The sequence below is a fragment of the Oryzias latipes genome, chromosome 11 (assembly GCF_053564925.1).
Source record: "Oryzias latipes strain Hd-rR chromosome 11, Olatipes_Hd-rR_3.1".
NCBI classification, from domain to species: Eukaryota; Metazoa; Chordata; class Actinopteri; order Beloniformes; family Adrianichthyidae; genus Oryzias; species Oryzias latipes.
This window is the reverse complement of record NC_136247.1, coordinates 19,670,208-19,689,134: the sequence shown is the minus strand read 5'-3', so window position 1 is coordinate 19,689,134 and position 18,927 is coordinate 19,670,208. Positions and strand designations below refer to the sequence as shown.

The 18,927-nt window shown below is 36.2% G+C and overlaps 3 protein-coding genes across 4 annotated transcripts in view; all 3 read right to left on the bottom strand.

The window, feature by feature from the left end:
• ankrd28a (ankyrin repeat domain 28a) overlaps positions 1–4,627 on the bottom strand; it is a 31,618-nt gene extending 26,991 nt beyond the window's left edge. Inside the window, exon 1 of the mRNA XM_078955381.1 lies at positions 4,280–4,627. Coding sequence (XP_078811507.1) covers positions 4,280–4,306 — 27 coding nt within the window. The 5' untranslated portion in view covers positions 4,307–4,627. The remainder of the gene's footprint in view (positions 1–4,279) is intronic.
• An 839-nt stretch (positions 4,628–5,466) lies between these two features.
• LOC101168633 (progranulin) lies at positions 5,467–8,931 on the bottom strand. 2 transcript variants are annotated; one of them, XM_023959802.2, is made up of 6 exons: positions 8,795–8,931; positions 8,136–8,285; positions 7,765–8,064; positions 7,479–7,652; positions 6,015–6,158; positions 5,467–5,787 (listed from the first exon to the last, which is right to left on the bottom strand). In XM_023959802.2, exons 1-6 carry the CDS (start codon positions 8,798–8,800, stop codon positions 5,704–5,706), a joined length of 858 nt encoding a protein of 285 aa, XP_023815570.1. In that variant the 5' UTR covers positions 8,801–8,931; the 3' UTR covers positions 5,467–5,703. The 2 variants fall into 2 exon arrangements, with proteins under 2 accessions (XP_023815570.1, XP_023815571.1); XM_023959803.2 differs by lacking the exon at positions 8,795–8,931 and adding an exon at positions 8,697–8,717.
• A 729-nt stretch (positions 8,932–9,660) lies between these two features.
• On the bottom strand, positions 9,661–18,927 carry fam133b (family with sequence similarity 133 member B). Its single transcript, XM_004073822.5, has 11 exons — positions 18,768–18,927; positions 18,101–18,198; positions 16,669–16,747; positions 16,032–16,139; positions 15,891–15,923; positions 15,676–15,750; positions 14,148–14,234; positions 13,991–14,029; positions 13,806–13,898; positions 10,500–10,547; positions 9,661–10,298 (listed from the first exon to the last, which is right to left on the bottom strand). The coding sequence occupies exons 1-11, from the start codon at positions 18,789–18,791 to the stop codon at positions 10,203–10,205; spliced, it is 780 nt and encodes a 259-aa protein (XP_004073870.1). The 5' UTR covers positions 18,792–18,927; the 3' UTR covers positions 9,661–10,202.

Sequence of the window (18,927 nt, the reverse complement as noted above, 5' to 3'; positions counted from 1 at the left end):
CAACTCTCTTGTTTTCCACAACAAAGTCCCTACATTCAAAGTGTCTACCCTAATTCCTACGCTCTTGCCTTTCCATTTTTCTTTACCTAAAAACACATGTTCCTCCTCTTCTTTGGCCAACAGTACTCAAATTTCCCTCAGCACCCTGTCAGTCAACAGTACCGCTGCCAGTCTATGTAAAGCCAAGCCAGGACCAATCAGGTATGAGAATTCTGTTCGTAATTGGCATAATTGATGTGACTTTGGTTTTATGTCTGACGCCCTTCCTCTGCAAAGCTTGATATCGGCTTAAAAAAGTATTTGATTGTGCCCCCCTGTGGTTGTATTTGAATCTAACTAGACCAAATTGCATAATGAGCTGAATTGCGACCTTATTAATGTAGATTAAACCCCATGAAGATATTGGGAGTAACACCCAGTCCTTTTCAATGAAGTGATGTTTATCTATTTATGTACTTTAGTTGGCTTGATAGCTCAATTGGTTAAGTGCAGGATTGGGACACGGCAATGACATTGGGACATCCGGGAATCAAGGTTTGATTCCCAGGTTGCACAATGAGTTTAATCCAGTGTGGGGTCCTTGGGCAAGACACTTCACGCTACTGCCTAACTAAATATACAAGGGGGCCAAAGTCTGTTTTCCCCTGTTTTGTGTTAGGAAGAGCATCCGCCGTTAAAAAAAAAATCTCTACCAAACCACCTGTGCAAATCAGTCCACAGAAGGAACATGCCAAAAGGTGAACAACAGTTCAACAAGAACCCTTATAGATTTTGCTAGTACAAAAGAAAAAAAAAAGTAAGAGCAGTATTACCACAAAAGAAATGTAAAAAGACTGTACTTTTTGAGAAACCTAACATGACCAAGAAATGTGAAAGTCTGTCTTCTACTCTGACTCAGCTCAGTAGTGGAGTAATTTGAGAACACAGACACATATGCCAGCGCGTGTTCACTGGCATGCAAGTCTGGTGAAACACACTTTTATGATCACACAACACACTCCTTCAGAAAGAACCGACAGAGACATTAAAAGATTTGACAGCTTCTAAAACGTGATTTTTTTAGAGAACTTTAACAGGAAAAATCCGCAAAACAATACTCAATAGATCTTTTCTAAACAGCAAGTCTTTTTAGGAAAAGTTTCCGTTAATCAATTGATCAACTGCATGATACACTGTTGACTAATTAGCATTATGGGGTTGTCAGATGGATGTGTTCAAACAGTAGTGTTGCAAATCAAAATTTCAAATGACTCTTGAGATTCAAAAATAATTGAAAAAAGCCTTCACAGCTGCCATGTATGTTCTAACCATTTGTCTAAATAATTTCTGGTTGGGTTTTGTTCAATTTAATCAACTAAAGTCTAGACCCAATTAAAGTACAAGTATCAACAGAAAATTTGAAACAAATAGTTTTCTCAGGAAAGTATTGTTTGTTTCTAAGCAACAGTACGCCCTCTAGAGACCAAACAAATGCAAAGGTTTGACAAAAGTGACATCCATTCCTGTCTCTGCATAACCTCATGAGCAAGGAGCTATTTTGGTCTATTTTCTGTATGAGCTAGAACAGAGAACAATACAGAATAGCGAATGACAAACGTTTCAATTGTTACAAGCCTTCTCATTTCCCAGAAGACTAGTAAATCCAGGAAAGGCCACAGAAAAACAAAACCAGCATGAATGTGATTGGGTTTTTTTTCCAATTCATATTTTTACAGTTCCACTGTGGTACAAATCAATCCGGATATAAATATTTTAAGCCTATTAGAAACTACTAAATTATAGGGACAAACCTTGATTTTTGGGTCACGGTTCTGTTAAGGTTGATATATGATTTGTGTATTACAAAACAACAAAAAACCCTGATAAATTCAGGAAAATCCTTTTTTTAAATTGACTAATGAGCAAACAACAATCAATGTATCATTTGCTTTTACAAGATTATTTTTTAATCCTAATAATTTGATTGAAATGGCTGTACCTGAAGAATCGATCGATAGATCGATGGAACAATAGATAGCGTCTTCTTCAGGGATTATTAAAGACCCCATCTATCTATCTATCTATCTATCTATCTATCTATCGACTTCAGGTAGAGCCATTTCAATCAAATTATTAGGATAAAAAGTTTATCTAGTAAAGTGTAGTTTTATATAAATATAGGTGGTTAAAAGAAATTGCTCTACATTGTTGTGTGGTGGTTAGCACTCTTGCCTTACAGTGATAAGATTGTTTTGTTTTCTGTGTGACGTTTGCATGTTTTCTTCGTGCATATGTGAGATTTCTCCGGGAACTCTGGTTTTCTCCCACTGTCCAAAAACATGCTTCGTAGGTTGAGTGAAGTGAAGTCTCTACATTTTATCTTGCTGTGTGTGTGAGTTTGTAGACCTGTGACAGACTGGCAACCTATACTATCATAAAACTGTTTCAAAATAAATTCAATCGATTATGATCGATCCTGGAAAATCACATTTGGATTGAAGCACAGTAGGTTTATTTTACTACAACATGAAAACAACCAAGAGCATCACAGTGGACAACACACGTGTGATAGGAGCAAAAAATAATCATCATTCCAGACATGTGACCAAACAGTGTGGTAGACTGTTCTATTAATGTTCTATTTGGGTTTTTTTGAAGTGGAAAAACAACAGTGGGGTGAACTTTAGAAAACTTGGGTTTACCATTAATTATTGTTTACTTGTTTGTAATAGACCTGCACAATAAATCATAATTTATCGTTATCGCGATATCAAGCTCTGCAATATGCATATCGCAAAAGTCTGTGAAAAACTTCAATAAATGGTTACCTTAAATGTGCAAAGTCAATCTTATCACAGCTTTAAGTATTTAACCAAACAAATAAATCCCTTTATGCATTTGACCAATTGGATGGAACCCTTTTATGTTAGATGCTCACCTATGTTAACGAGGGTCATTTAGAGTATAATTTAGATTATGCTGATTCTTATTTAAATTAAACTGTTGCAATGAATTGGAAATTATGTTTTTAGTTGTTTTGATATTTGTTCACGTATCTCAAGTTATATCGTCATCACAATACTGATCATTAATATCGCATATCTCAAGTTTTCCTCATATCGGGCAGCCATAGTTTGTACACATGTTTAATTTACACTTGATTGCCTTGACAGACATACTAAGAATCTGGAAAACTTCACCTGCACTGTTCTGTACCAGGTATTTATCTCTGGGTCACACTGGTGGAGGTTTTGGCTAAAGATGTCCTGGATCCATTTTAGGTCAGTGAATCAGATTGTTGAAAATAAACTAATATCAGCAATGAATCATATCCGCAACCATGAATTACACATATGAAATCAGTCGTTAAAATGAATCCTTACACCCCTAAGTATTAGTTGTCTATTTAAAGATTAAAAATGAAAATCATGCACACATTGAATACCGGTATATAAACATGCAATGGTCAACGTTAACACCAATTCCAGGGATCTCAGAAATAACATTGCAATTGTTGCAACTAAAACAACACAACTCGATCCCCCAATGAAAGCCTGTACATGCAGCTATGTAAACAGCCGCTGATCTCACCAATGGTTTCTAACAGTTGCTCTAAAATCCAAGAGCACCTGCTGTTTTAGCGACAGCCTTCATCTGCAGCAACAGGTGACTGACAATGAAGCTGCCAACGGGGGGGGGGGGGGAATCAGCTTGGAGCTGATGGAGGAAGGCAGCTGACAAAGCGAATCCAGTGCCACTTGTTCTTCATTTAAAAGGTTTAAGTGAATGCGAACAGATGACAACAATACGCAGTTAAATAGCGGACTTGTTGGGGAAAACAAACACAGGAGTGTCAGTGTGCGCCTCATTGATTCATGATGCAAGCGTCCTCCACCAGCACCATAAACAACTAAAAATCCAGTAGAAAAACTGCAAAATATGTCAACGTTTGAGATTTTAAAAACTCTGTCGGTGAAATTCACAACAATGACTAATGCGTTGTGGGACTGTTTACGTTGGAAACTATTGTTTACTTGTTAGTTAGCAAGTTGGCTAACATTAGATCTCGGTGGGAAAACAAGCGATGCGGCGTTAGCTTAGCCTTAAGAGTTTAATTTTAGAATTAACGGTCTAATTAAGTCAATGTTTTACCCGTATTTGTTAGGAATGTACGGTCGGTGTCAGTAAAATACTGCAAATGTAAAACAAGTATCAAAAACGAGTCCAACTAACGGGTTAAACAGTTCAACCCGTTAGCTTTCGGCGCTGTGTGTTAGCTAGCCGTGTTCGTTGAGCTTACCTGCTCTTGGATCTTCAGCACAGCCATATTTCCAGAAAAATGACCACACAAGGACAGCAACCCGCCCGGGAGTAGCTGGAAAGGAACTAACGGGAAGAAAATGGGAGACGGGGGACTAGTCTGACGCGGAGTGGGTCCTTCCTGTCAGGAAGACCGTAAACTAGCCACATAATTATCGGGGACTAACCGGGAATGCTGCGCTCAGATAATGGGATCGGTGAACCGGCAGCTCATGGCGCTGACTGGAGGAACCGTCCAGTCAGATTTCATTATCCCAGTTCCGCTGATTTATGTTCATTTATTTCGTCTAATTATTTACAGAAATAACTTCACGATTTGATTTTCCTTACAAAAAACCGGGGGGGGGGGGGGGTTCACAATCTATGGTACTGTTTCAATCTATGTGCTTCATAAATGTTGGAACACAGAAAAACGTATTTATTTTTTTTTTTTTACAAATAAAAGGCAACCTCCTTTTTTTTGCAAAATAGCCTAGTGTATGTTAAGTTTTTTTTTCTCATCCGTTTCTTTGTCCACCACTTGGATATCCTTCCTCTGTTGACAACCCCCTGTTAAATACATTATCATCAGCATACATGCATATATCTTTACTAATTTACTGTTATAAAGTTAAACTGTGTATTAATAGTTCTCCACGAGAACAGAATGACGGCATAATTATGTGCTCTGTGTAAAATATGAGTCAACGGGATGACATTATTGGCTTTTTTTTTTTTAAACAAAAAAAATTTATGAAAATATGAAATTTCACTTAGAACAACTATTTTTGTGTGTTTTTTTAAGATGATTTTGTTGCATTTTCCTATTATGTAGGACATTCATTTTGAAAGTTAAGCTTTAAATAATATTTCTGAGTATTTCTTTTTTCAAATTGTGAATCAGGAGACGAAACTCAGATGGAAAATAAGTGTATTTGTAATTTAGAAAAGACAATATCCCTGCTTTACTCTATTCTGATGCATCCACTTGCAGACAAATAGATCCATATACGTGTCTTTGTTTTCCTCATCCGAGCTGGAATCTGGATCCAAACTATCCGACTGGATAGCTCCTATAAAGAATAGACTTTTGTAATAAAAAGTAATGATTAGCTAGAAAATAAAATAAAAAAATCTTTATATGTACATGGAAAAAGTAAAATAAAAAATATGCAACATACTAAAAACTTTGAATAAAACTTTTCTTTATTTTATTGCTGAAAAGTAATAGCATCAAAATAATTAAACACAACGATTTTATTTATGATTGCATAGAAATTTGAGCTAATTTTTTATCCATTTTGCAGCTTTTTTTCTTTAACATGTTTGCATGTATTTCAGACATGACGTGACATTATTTGCTAAAGCAGACATGGTTCACTGTAAAGCTGTCTCTACAGTGTATCCTTGTGGTCCTCAGATGACCTACAATTTTCTGCAGGTGGCTGATGTGGCATCACAGGTGTATCCATACTGACAGCAGTGCCGACCATCTGCACAACATTTCCCCTGAAATCACAGATATGCAACATTAAATGATGGTCACCATTTTTATTATATATGAACATTATATGAGCATTATTTTCATTTACACATATATATATATTTTTTTTTTTTGTAAAACAGTTTCACTTCTTATTTTTGAGCTTTTATACCCTTGATATCTTCAACAACATGATTCTATAATTCGAAACAAAACTTGTACATAAAAAGTCATGAAAGACACGATTTTTTACCAGCGGGTAGGGGCAGCAGGTCCACTGGCCTTCAGCTCCCTTGCAGCAAGAAGTTCCAGCAGGACAGAAGAACTTGCTATCACAGCGGATGACTCCATGTTCAGACGGGGCATCGCTAGCTTCTGTTAAAGCTGTCAGGGATTTCTGCAAAATAGAAAAGGTTTTATACAAAGCTTGTGTCATTTTTTTATGTACATTGCATTTAATGTACATTTTATCTATTTCAACACACTGACTAAGCTCTATCTCTAAGCCATGTCTATATCTTTCATATTAACCGTAATGATAATAATCAGTTTATAAAATGCATAGGATCACCAACGTCCTGCTTATTTATTAGGAGGCATTATTTGAATGCAGTAGAGGTGTGTATTTAAAATCTACTTAAGGTTCAACTAACTACCATAATATTATTTCAAGATGAACTAAAAACCCCAAAATACTTTTTAGTGACCTGAATTACCTGGATTTCTTTTCAATGATGGGAAATATCAGTTGTTGCATAAGAAACCATGCAATGATTTTTGATCAATATTTACTCTCTGGTTGGAAAATTGCCTTTTAGTTGAGTATTACTGCCTGATATTTACTTTTGTCTACCAGTTGGCGGAACTTCTTTTGCAGGAAGTAGTTACCTATTAATTGATGAGGAGAGAACAGCGGAACCAGATTTCTACTGTTGCATAAAACTGTTTTAGATGGTGGAGGTTGAAAAACTTCTCAAACTAAAGTAAAGATGTTCACTGCCACTACATGGATGCATTATTACAATCAGAATCTTTCAGGTTTTTGGTTGTTTGCTCTTTTAAAGTCCAACTCTGATCATCTTTTGATCTATTGTGAAAGCGTTCCCAGTGGTCTTTTAATTATGATTGTGTTGTTTTTAGCCAAAAACCAAAAAAATCTGTGTCGTGTTCTAGGAGATAGTTTCTGCAGAGCGGCAGGAGTTCATCAGATACTCGCCCCTGAGTTGTGTGCTGGACCGTTGGCACAAAACAACCCCTCTTCCCCACCCCGTTGGTGAGAGCTCTCTGTTTACACTCTCTCCCACTAGCTCAGACAAGTAAAAAGACGATGTACATGGATGTACATCTTTTTTGTACATCGTCTAGTTGTCTGCAAGTGGATGTGCCAGAAGGGAGAGGAGCAGGGAAGATTGAGATTGTTTTTTCAATATCCTAAATATAATATAATTTTTTGTCTGCTCCTGATTCACAAAAAATTCTCAGAAATGCAATTTTAAGCTGAATTTTCTTTATATATGTCCCCCCTCATCAGAAAAGTGCCCTAAGAACATGTTAAAACCTCCCAAAACACAATTTCCATTGTAGTGGATCTTAAAAGAAATCGTATATAGAGGAAAGTGTTATTTTAAAATGTAAATCTTGAGCAACAATTTAAGCCCATTAGTTTAAAACCTCAATGAAGCAATGCAAACGTTTTTTTCTTTAAAATATTCTTTACCTCCAACTGGATGCTGTTCTCCTCTGGGTGTGAAATGAGGGCAGCTGGGACTGAGGTCAGAGCTTGTTTGTAGTAAAATGGATATTTGAAGCCATCCCTTATACAGTGAGTGTACGTTAAGTCACAGTCATAGCCATACGGGCAACAATGGAATCCATCCAGACAACACCTTCCCTACAAGAAAATGCATTCATTTAAAAAATACATCAAATTTCGTAGATGATGGGTGAAAACTAAGATTAAATAGAATTATATACAGAGACTGTATGTACAAAGATCTACTCACAGGATAATAGGGGCAACAGAACCAGGCGCCCTTGGGATGTCTGCAGCAGGTTGTTCGATCAGGACACATGTAAAAGCTGTCACATTGCACACCTGTACTCTTCTGTGCCAGGCCGTTGTCGTTTTTGAGCTCCTCAACAAGGTTTGTAGACAAATCAAGAGCGGGTGGTTCCTCTGCAGCCTCCTTCGTCAGCATGGGGAGGCTCACCCACGGCTGGTCTGTTTTCTCACACATCATCGTGGCTAGGTTGCAGCGATACCCCGAGGGGCAGCAGTGGGCCTTGTCAGAGCAGCACACAGCCTGCAGACGGACAATGAGTCACTTTCAGATGAACGTTTCAGAGTGAGGAATGCTAAATGAGTCCAATTTACCTCTGGAAGTGGGCAGCAGCTGAATCCATGCCCAGTGAGGCAGCAGGTGGATAAATCAGGGCACAGCTTTCCATCAGGACATTCGATGGAACAAAAGGCAAACCCACACACCGACAGTCCCACGCAGAGCCACAAGGAGATTCGCAACATCTGGAGAGGAGAGCATCTGCGATTGATTTGTTTAGCTAATGCATGTCCAAAGTCCGGCCCATGGGACCAAATGTGGCCTGCATTCAAAAATCGCCTGGCCCGCAGGTTCCTGTCATAAAATCAACAATATACAGCCCCCAGCAGTTTCTAAAAACTGTGTACAATTCCCCCCCCCCCCCCCCCCCCCCCCCCCCCCCCCAGACATTTTCTGTGTTTTATTTCTGGTCTTTAAATTCACAGTAATTTTAGTAAAAGTGTATCTGGATATATTTGTTTGTTTTCAAGAAATGAAAAGTATCCTATCTCAAAAAATGTGCTCACTAGTTTTTTTTTTTAATAACTCGCTACTGATAGTAAAAATTTACTATCCTCTACTTTATCTTTCAAAAAAAATATTTTGCCTGAACTCACCTTTTATCTTATATTTCCACCAAACAAATCAGATTAGCAGTTGAAATGAATCCGTTGTGGCTATTTTAACAAAGGTATTGAGCTTCGTTGTTGCTTACCTTCATGAAGTGTAGTGAGTCTGTGTCTTCCTGTCACATGCCTCACACTTCCTCATATCTAAGAAACACAGGCATCGCTCTTTATAGTCCACATTGGACACTCCCAGTTAATAAACCTGGATTGTCCATTTCTCAGTCTCATGACTGCCGTAAACCGACTTCCCCTTTTAGACGGTTTAAGTTTAGTAATTATTGCCTAAAGTCACAACCCCACACAACCTTTCAACTTCAGGACGTCAGACTTTAGTAGTTTATATTTACCTTTTACATATCCAAAAAATAAAGGCATTTATTTCCAAGACTAACCTGTCAGCAGTTTCTGAGGCCATGCAGCACAAATCACCTTTTTTTCTATCATTTTCTGTCTATTTTGAACATCAGATGCTTTTTTTTTTTTTTTTAAGATCTTTGCATAAAGGGGATGAACCCTCCACTGCTCTCAGACCATTTTCAGAAATGTACAGTTGAAGTGTTACTTTAGCAAAAGTTGAATACAAGATTCTGCTCAAAGAAAAATCCTAAAACTGCCATTTAATTGACCGAGAAATAAAAAAAAGGCAAAAAAAAAAAATGAAAAAAAATCTGTTGAGAAACGATTTAAAAAAAGGAAAAAAAAGGGAAGTGGTGGTTATGGTTAGGCGGTGGTTTTGGAAGGAGCAATATGTCAAAGCTCAAGTTTACTGTAAGTTACAAAGTCATTTAAGGAAAAGAATAATACTTTTTTTTTCTTTAAACTGCTTCATACAATCTAATCTGAATATTTTTGCTGGTTTTCATTCAGCCACAATATTTTTTTAACATCAGCAAAATGGAAACTTTGTCTCAATATTTTAGGTTTTATATCAAAATAACCGGGACACTGACAGTTGTATCTCTCAGCAACAAAGGCTGAAACACTTTATTGTCACTGGTAAATACATTTACACTGTAGTGTAACATTTCATCTACTGGAACAAGTCAACTTTGCACGTTAGTTGAAAAGCCAACATGTCTCATAGCACAATGCAACTTCAATGTGAGGCTGGCAAGACATCAGATCGTCTACATGCATGACACATGCACCAGCAGAAAAAGCCCTGTGCAGTGAAAGGAGAAACCTGCCTAGAAACAGAGGGAAGAACTCTCCGAGGACCCGCTTACTGAAAGAGGGGGTTTCTGGGTGCAGAATATGACCAAATATAAGAAAAAAAATATTGATGTTCTTATCAGTCCTGTTACTGAATGCAACCTACAAATGAAAAGTTATTCTCAAAAAAAAGTCGATAAAATATGTACCTGCATATCAAAACGGCCTTGCTTGATCTAACTTTAATCCTTGGACTGCACCATCACGTCTCCTCATTCACCAGTTTGGAAGTCAAATTCAAAATTATATGACATGAAAATTGTCAGGAAAAGAAGAGCACTGTTAGCTAAAGTCAGAGTCCGACTGAGACGCTGCTTTCTTTTTCTTTTTCCTGCCGTGTTTCTTGTGCTTCTTTTTCCTCTTCTTCTTAGATTTTTCCTGGCAACAAAGAAGTGGATTTAGTTTCTGAGAGATATTTATTAAGTTTTTGGTCAACTATTTATTTTCAGTGAGATCTCTCGTCAGTGAGAGCAAAACAGATACTTTATTAAAGTTCTTTGATTTCCATTAGAACATTCATGGGTGCTCTTATTTTGAAAATATATTTTTTTTTTAAAAAGAAAAAGTTTAAACACTCACTGAGAATTTCTCCTCCTCACTGCTTCTCTTTTTTTTCTTGGCTTCACCCTAAAAGCAAAGTGTGATGATGAACAACGCACAAAAAATCCCTGGCGGTCACATCATTACACAATGCAGGAATTTACACAAGAGACCACAGAAAACAGTTAATCTGAAGCTGCATGTTTTATTTGAACATGCAGCTTCAGCAGATTTTTGCTGCTCAAAAAAATCATAATTTATTCTTCTAAACATTTTATTTTTTAAGAAATAATATCAACACATTACATACAACTAAAGACAAATTTTAAACCATGAAAAAGCTCATTATCATAACTCATATAATCTCTCTCTCACAACAGTTATTTCTCTATTTCAAATCTCTCCTGTGGATTATGGGATTCTTAATGGACCTTTTTAAAAAAAAACAAAGGGTAAACTTGACTCGAAAGAGAATGAGAGACGATGCTGATTTACGGAATTTGTGAATATCTGAATTGATGTAATATTTATTTTTGTAATCCATAAACACTTTGTCCTTTGATATTATAAAAACGTATGGATTTGATAAATAATCTGTACTTAGACAGGCAAATTATAAATGCCTCTGATTAGAAGTTATGTACTGGGTTACAATAAATATGTAAAAAATAAATAAAATAGTATAATAGGGGTGGGAATATATAAATTTGCTTCTTTCCACTCCTTTTAAAGCAATTCATCAACCCCTTTTTGAAAAACTTCACATTTAATTGATTCAGTGTGTCATGTACTGCATGTATCACTGCAAATATGTCTACATATGATCAACAGTGACTATGATGCATCTGCAAAATGTGTATGTATATGCATTTTCTTTTACTGTCGAATTTTTATTTTTCCAAATCAGTATTTTATTTTATTTTTTAAGTTGCATTTGTTTGACCAGGGGTGAACTTATACTCTGGAAAATACAGTAATCATCCACACTTTGATATGTTTATGTATAGATCTATTAATCCCTTCTTTAGTATTTTTGTTTCGATTGCTTGAAATTCCAATATTTAATAAAAGATTTAAAAAAACACAACTATAATGTGTGAAGACTTTTATTTTGGAGTAATGCTTTTAAAAACTGTTGAGTGCTAAATAAAGACCCTGACCAAATATGCAAAGATCGTCTGTTTGCTGATTTAATCTTCTCTACTAAACCTGTGGAGGAAAATGAAACAGAGCCTGCCTTGTAAAGGTGAACCAAAACTGTCACTTTTTATAGTTATTTTTTATTGTCTAAATGTGCCATTAGAAAACAAATATTAGGTCTTACAGAGCTTTTTTTTTTTAACAAAAAAAAAAACGAATTTTCTTAAAAAGTAGTTCCCAATCAAAATGTTAAACTTACAGTGTAATAAACCAGTTAAAAGAAAAGCAATTAATGAAAAACTGCCAATGAAAACTGAAAACAGATTAGATAATTCAGTAACCCTTTCATTTAAAGTACAGTACTTACAGCGTACTTATGTGGTATTTACATGATACTTAATGTATAACTACTGGGTATTTGCATGGTACTTACGTGGTACTTTCTATGGAATTTACTGCGTACTTGTATGGTACTTTTTTGTGTCAACTCAGTTTTTACATGGTACTTGCTGTGTATTTATGTGGTACTATTTGCTTCATACTTATGTGGTACATACTGGGTATTTATAATATACTTACTGGGTATTTACATGTTTTGCAAAGGTGTCTTTTGTGGTACTTACCACATGTAAGTACAGATAAAGTACCTTGAATTTACGCCTGCACTCATTGTATGTTTCATGGTATTTACCAGGTGTAACAAGATAGTAGGTAAGAGAAACTACATTGGAAGTACTATGAAAAATGCCCCGGAATTTACTTTCTACTTACTAAGCAAGTTTATGTGTGTTTCACGGTACTCACCATATGTAAGATGGGTAATTACATAGTACTTATGTGGTACCTTATTGTGTTTTTCATGGTACTTACTATTAATGAGAACAGGGTATGTACACAGGAAGTACTATTTATTGTATGTGAATTTTATATGTTAAGTTATAGGGTGTTTTGTGGCACTTACCATTTAAAAGGAGATAGTAGTTGCACAGAAACTGAAAATCTGTTCTTTGGAATGCTCCTTTTTACTGTTTTGTTGAGAACTTAAAACAAATTTCATTGTGATGACACTTTGTATGCTGCAGAAGTGTATCATATTAAAGATTGTTGTTTTCACTGCTGTCTTGTTTCTCTTTAAACTTGCCTCATGTTACAAGAAGTAATCAGGCCAGAATACGTTTTTACAATGCAGTTACTTCACCCTAACCAACAAGTTAGCATTGTCTCATTTGGTAAGGTCAGAAGACCAAGTGTGTATGTACACTGTATAGGAAGGTAATACGTGAACATACCCAGTATTTACTACTAAAAGTACCATGTAGTTGAATGGAAATAGGGCTGACTTTCTTTTACTGTCCAGTTTCATCGTAGTTAGGGGGTAAGTACCAAGTAATATTCAATTGAACATACCCAGTATTCCAGTATTTAGTACTGAAAGTACCATGTACTGAAATAGAAATAGGGCTGACTTTCTTTTACAGTCCAGTTTCATTGTACTTAAGGGTTAGTTTCTGTGCAACTACTATCTCCTTTTAAATGGTAAGTGCCACAAAACACCCTATAATTAAACATATATAATTCATATATAATAAATAGTACTTCCTGTGTGCATATGCCCTGTTCTCATTAATAGTTAGTACCATGAAAACTTAATAAGGTACCACATAAGTACTATGTAATTACCCATTTTACATATGGTGAGTACCATAAAACACACATAAACTTGCTTAGTAAGTAGAAAGTAAATTCCGGGGCATTTTTCATAGTACTTCCAATGTAGTTTCTCTTACCTACTATCTTGTTACACATGGTAAATACCATGAAACATAAAATGAGTGCAGGCGTAAATTCAAGGTACTTTATCTGTACTTACCTTGTTCTTACATGTGGTAAGTACTACAAAAGCCACCTTTGCACAACATGTAAATACCCAGTAAGTATTTTATAAATACCCACTATGTACCACATAAGTATGAAGCAAATAGTACCACATAAATACACAGCAAGTACCATGTAAAAACTGAATTGACACAAAAAAGTACCATGCAAGTACGCAGTAAATTCCAAAATAGTACCATGCAAATACCCAGTGGTTATAAAATAAGTACCATGTAAATACCACGCAAGTACGCTCCAAGTATTGTACTGTAAAAGAAAGCGTTACCGTTTGTTCAGTATTCCACGTCAGCTGATTTCCATCATACGTACCATCTCCTCCCCGTCTGAATCTACAGCAGACTCTGAGGATGAATATTTGTGACTTCTTTCAGCCTTCCTTTTTTTCCGAAATACCTTTTCATCCTAGACAGAGTCAAAATTGGTTAAAATGGGGGGAGAGGGGGGGGGGCACATTATAAAAAGACTCTTCACAGAATAAAATTGATTTAGATTACCTCATCTCTGTCCAGCTCTTCTTTTATTTGTTTCCTTTTCTTTTAATGATGTAAAGAAGACATGTTTAGAATATCTCAACACCAAGTGTAAAAAAAAAAAAAAAAAAACAACAACTCACTACTGCTATTAGAAAAACAGCTAAACCTTGGTTTCTACCTCTGAATCCTCCTCCAGGCTGTCAGATGCTCTTCGGGCTGAAGTTTTTTTTCTCTTCCTCTTTTTCTTCGTGCTTTTCTTTCTGTCCTGCGTGGGGGCAAAATAAAAAAAATCCTGACTTACGTACTACTCTTGCACAAGACATCTGTCCCTCTTGTTTGCAGGACGTGATTAAAATACGGATCGGTGAATCAAGAACTTTATTCCTGATGAGCCAATTTGCCAACTGAACTTAAGCGAGCAGCAAACATCTTAAAGTGAATGACCTTTGACCTGCATCTGTTCCTAGAGTTCATTTCCCCACTCTTTGTGCTTAGTAGGATTATGGTATGCAAATATAGATTCATATCTATCTGTTAGAAGCCTAAAGTAGTTCCAAAGTATGAATAGAAGCCTCTTTAACAGCTCGTCTTCTGCTGCTAACGATAAAGATTACTAGAACCACATCCTTAAGGTCTCGTTGTTTCTAAACAAGTGCATCCTTTTCAAACAATCCCACCCTTCTGGTAATATCCATGCTAAATTACTTAAGGATTTTAAAAACAAAATGCTCTGCATGGCTGCCAAAAAAGATATAAATAGCCATTTCCTTTTTTCCTGTTCATTAAAAGATCCAGTCTGACAAAAATGATGTTTTTAACATGTTCTTGTGGAACTTTTCTAAAGATGGAGGACATACATGAAGATAATGATGTTTAAATTAGCATTTCGGAGTATTTTTTTAAAGAGCTTCTTATTTGCGATGTAGAAAATACGCTGGGTGGGCCGCGAGCTCCCTGCTCCGAGCTCTCAGCGATGGGAAGAGGGGGAGGGCTTACGCCACTGCACAATCGTTCTAAAAGAGTGCTGGGAACGCTTTTACAGTCAATCCAAAGATGAATGGAATGGGACTTTAAGGTACCTTTAGAAGTTTTTACACTTTATTAAAATGTAGAGAAGCAAACAATAATTTTTTTTAAAAGAGGGCAAAATACATTGATTATTAAAAGAAAGCTGTCAGCAAGTAAGATCAAATAAGAGATTTGCAGATTTTTACCTGCTGAGCTACGTTCACACCGGCCTCAGTAACACGTGTTCAATCGACCGTTTCCCATGAAAAGTCCACGTAAACACACGTAAATGCGTGTTTCAGGCTTCAGCATTAAAAATTCTCACGTTCACTTATTGCTACGACAAATTCGGGCTCGGTGTAGTTGAAAGTCAAACCAGGCCAAACTCTGACCAATCAGGGACTTGGATTTGGTAGTGAGGTAGGGATGGCGTCCTTTTAACTGACGGAAGTGCCAACCGTTTAAAAATGAGCCATGGAGGAAAAATGAATAATAGCACTTTGTGGCCGGCTGGAATGACATCAAGTCTTTCATGCATGGGAATAGAGCTGTGAAAGAAACAGCCTAAAGATTCCACTTTGACATTTGACACCAAGCCTTTTTCAACTGCAGGTGGTGGACACGCGCTCTACTGCTCGCCCAGAGTGAACACCCAAATGTTTAGGCCGTCATTGAGAGTAGCTTAAGAGATCACCCACCTCATCTTCAGACTCTGAAGAGGAGCTGCTGGAGGAATCAGAACTCGATGAGGAGGAGGAGGAAGATGAAGAATGCTTGACCAAAACACAGTGAATGCAGGGTTCATTAGATTTGAGGTTATACACTTGTGTCAAACATTTACACGGTTCCAGAAGGAAAACAGAGTTTAGTAGGCTTTGTGTGTGTGAAGAACGGTAGTTCAGCTTCTCCTCACCCTGCTGGATTTCTTCTTCTCCTTCTTCTTTTTCTGGTTAGAGAAGACAACAACGGGAAAAAAAAGAAGAATTTGACTGTGTAAATGAGAGATTTCAAACTGGAATCATTTAAAATAAGGTTAAGCGACACCTTTTCATACCTCTTTCTTTTCTTTTTTGTCCTCTTTTTCCCGGTCTACAGATTTTTTGTCTCTGTCTTTGTCAGTTAGTAATTTTGCTCTGTGTTTTGCCAGCTCTTTCCGCCATTTCTGAAAAAGTTAAAAACACAAATAATTAACATAGTTTTTTTTAAACAAAGAAAAAAAAATGCTGGACTATTTAAAAGTCTCTATAACAGAATTTCCAGAAAGTATAAAGAAAGTTCTCTGTTAAAAAGGGAAGTAGAATTTAAGAAAACCTACATTATGGGAAGCTGATTCCCGATATAAGGGTCAAATGAAATGTGTCTGAATTAACTTCTATCATTTCTATATTTTTGTCTTTTTGACTATGATTGTATGTTTTTAATCCACAAAAGCCCTATCTAATCTAATCTAATTAATCTAATGTTAAAAAATGGATTTAGGTATTAGGTTACCACTAAAACAAATGATATAACATTTTATAAATTGAATTATTTAGTTTTTAAAATAGAGAAATGTACTTAGCTATGATGCAATTAATTCAAGCACTGCATCCAAACTTTGGATTTAAAACGGTTTAATAAAATGTGTCTAATACTCTTATTGCTTTGGTCACATTATTTTTTAAGAGAACTATGACTGAAAGATCCTTTACCTCATTCATTTTATCCTCAAAGTCAGCCAGGGCTCTCGACCCTTTCTTTTTCTTCTCCAGTTGCTCTTTTAGTTCTTCCCTGTTGAAGCAAACACACGTTTTATTTTTCATTTCATTCATTTCAAACCAGACAGCAAAGCAATCCCACCTGCTTAGGGGTAATCATCTGAGATGACAGAAACATCTTTACTTTAAAGAGATTCGTCAAAATAGATGTGAAAGCCAGTTTGCTTTTTAAAAAAAATGCTGTTTTGGATGTAGTAAACCCAGATTAACTTTGAGCACAACTACCAAATATTAACTGGCACCAAAAGTGTATAAACCTACAAAAAATAAGAAAATACATTACTACAAATTTAGTATTTAGTAAATCTTCTAAAAAAAAGTCACTTATAAAGCAACACCATCAAAATATGTAATAAAATGAACACATATGTTGGGTTTATAATGTAACATTTTAGTTTATTTTCCATCACATTATCTGGCAAAAAAAAACAAACTTTTTTTTAAATTTTATAAATATAATTAAAGATAGACTTAGGAAAAGGTGAGGGACACATATTCAATTCTAATATTGTGTCCCTCAATTGTCAAAAGAGAAAGTTTACTCATATATTACCAGCAAAAAAACAAAATAATTCAGTTATAAATTATGGTACTTGCTGTAAATCATTATTTTTTTAAAAGACAGACTCCGATCATCATTTGATCTATTTTAGATAAATGTTCCCAGTGGCCTTTTACTGATAATTATGCCATCTTTAGCCAAAATCCTGTGTCGTTTTCTAGAACATAGATTTTGCAGAGAGACAGTAGCTCATTGGAAATTCCCATTTAGGTTGTGGGCGGGACTGTTGGCGGAGAGCAACCCCTCCCCATCTTCCCGTCATCCCTCTGTTTACACGCTCTCCCTCTAGTTTACAGCTCGTCACAACCTACAACCTAACATTACTGGTAGAACAAAAACGGTGAGCAATACTGGAGCCATCCAGCTGTACAGTTTAGAGCCAGAAAACAAAGACGGATCTAGTCATCTACAAGTGGATCCTTCATGATGGAGCGGATTCACAATGATTCCAACAAAGCTATACTTACAAATGCAGATGTAAGTTTAGTTTTCTTATGTCCTCCATCATCAGAAAAATGCCAAGAGAACAAGTTAAAATGTCATTGGAGTATTTAAAGAAAAAAATTTAAAGTTTTCATCTATAAATGCAGTTTAATCATGTTAAAACAAATTAATTGCAAGTTAAATCTTAAAAACCTCAAATTTTGTTAATTCTCAAAACATTTGTAAATCCCTGCAAGGACAGCCTTTAATTTCCATTTAGCTGTGGTCAAATATTCAGTAAAAAAGACATTCGGGCAAAAGCGCCCCTGTCAATGAAAATGAACAGAAGACAGAAAGACATCTGGCAGTGCTCCTCCTCACCATGTTGGTCGAGGTCTGCTCAGGTAATCCTGTATGGTTGGTCCTGAGGCCTGCGCTGGCCCCCTAGCTCTAGCAGCTGCAATGGGGTTGATGTAAGCCTGAAACAAAAACAAAAAAAGGTCTGATTGATCATTGAACAATTTTAAACTTGATTCGATATTTAAAACCAAACGTCCTACAGAAAAAAAACCTCGATTTTCACAGTCCTAATATCGATGCAATTAAAAATAATGCACTCCGTGCTACAGTTTGCATGATTCTCATTCTCCCGGAAGCCATATCATGTCAATATTATGACGGACACTGTTTTTTTGTTTTTCAAATTCGCAATATATCAAAACAAACACCTGAGCTGAGGTGTAATGTTGGTACTTTCTAGTTTCTGCACTGCGCAGATCTTCTTCTAAGTTGATGGACAGGGGGCAGCGATACATCCCAGCTTTTGAAAAAATAGATCAAATTTCACTATAGGTCAAGTAATGCATAGCTTTACTCAACGCTCATCATAGCACAAACATGGCACAAATCAATACATAGACATGCTAACCTGAGCTATGATGACTGAGCCAACGCTAAGCTATGCATCGAACTCTTTGGTTGCTTATACAAATAAACAAAATGTGAGAAAATATATTCATAAAAATTCACACTTACGCAATTAACTTACCACACGATTGTCCCTCTTGCCCATATCAAGAAAAAAATACTCCAACACAACTCGGTAATTGACACTTTGCTAGCTTCCACCTAGCTACTTCATAATTAACGGAAGATAAGCAGCGCTGCGGCGTCACTTCGTCTTCTTCGGATGTTTTGTCTTCTTGATC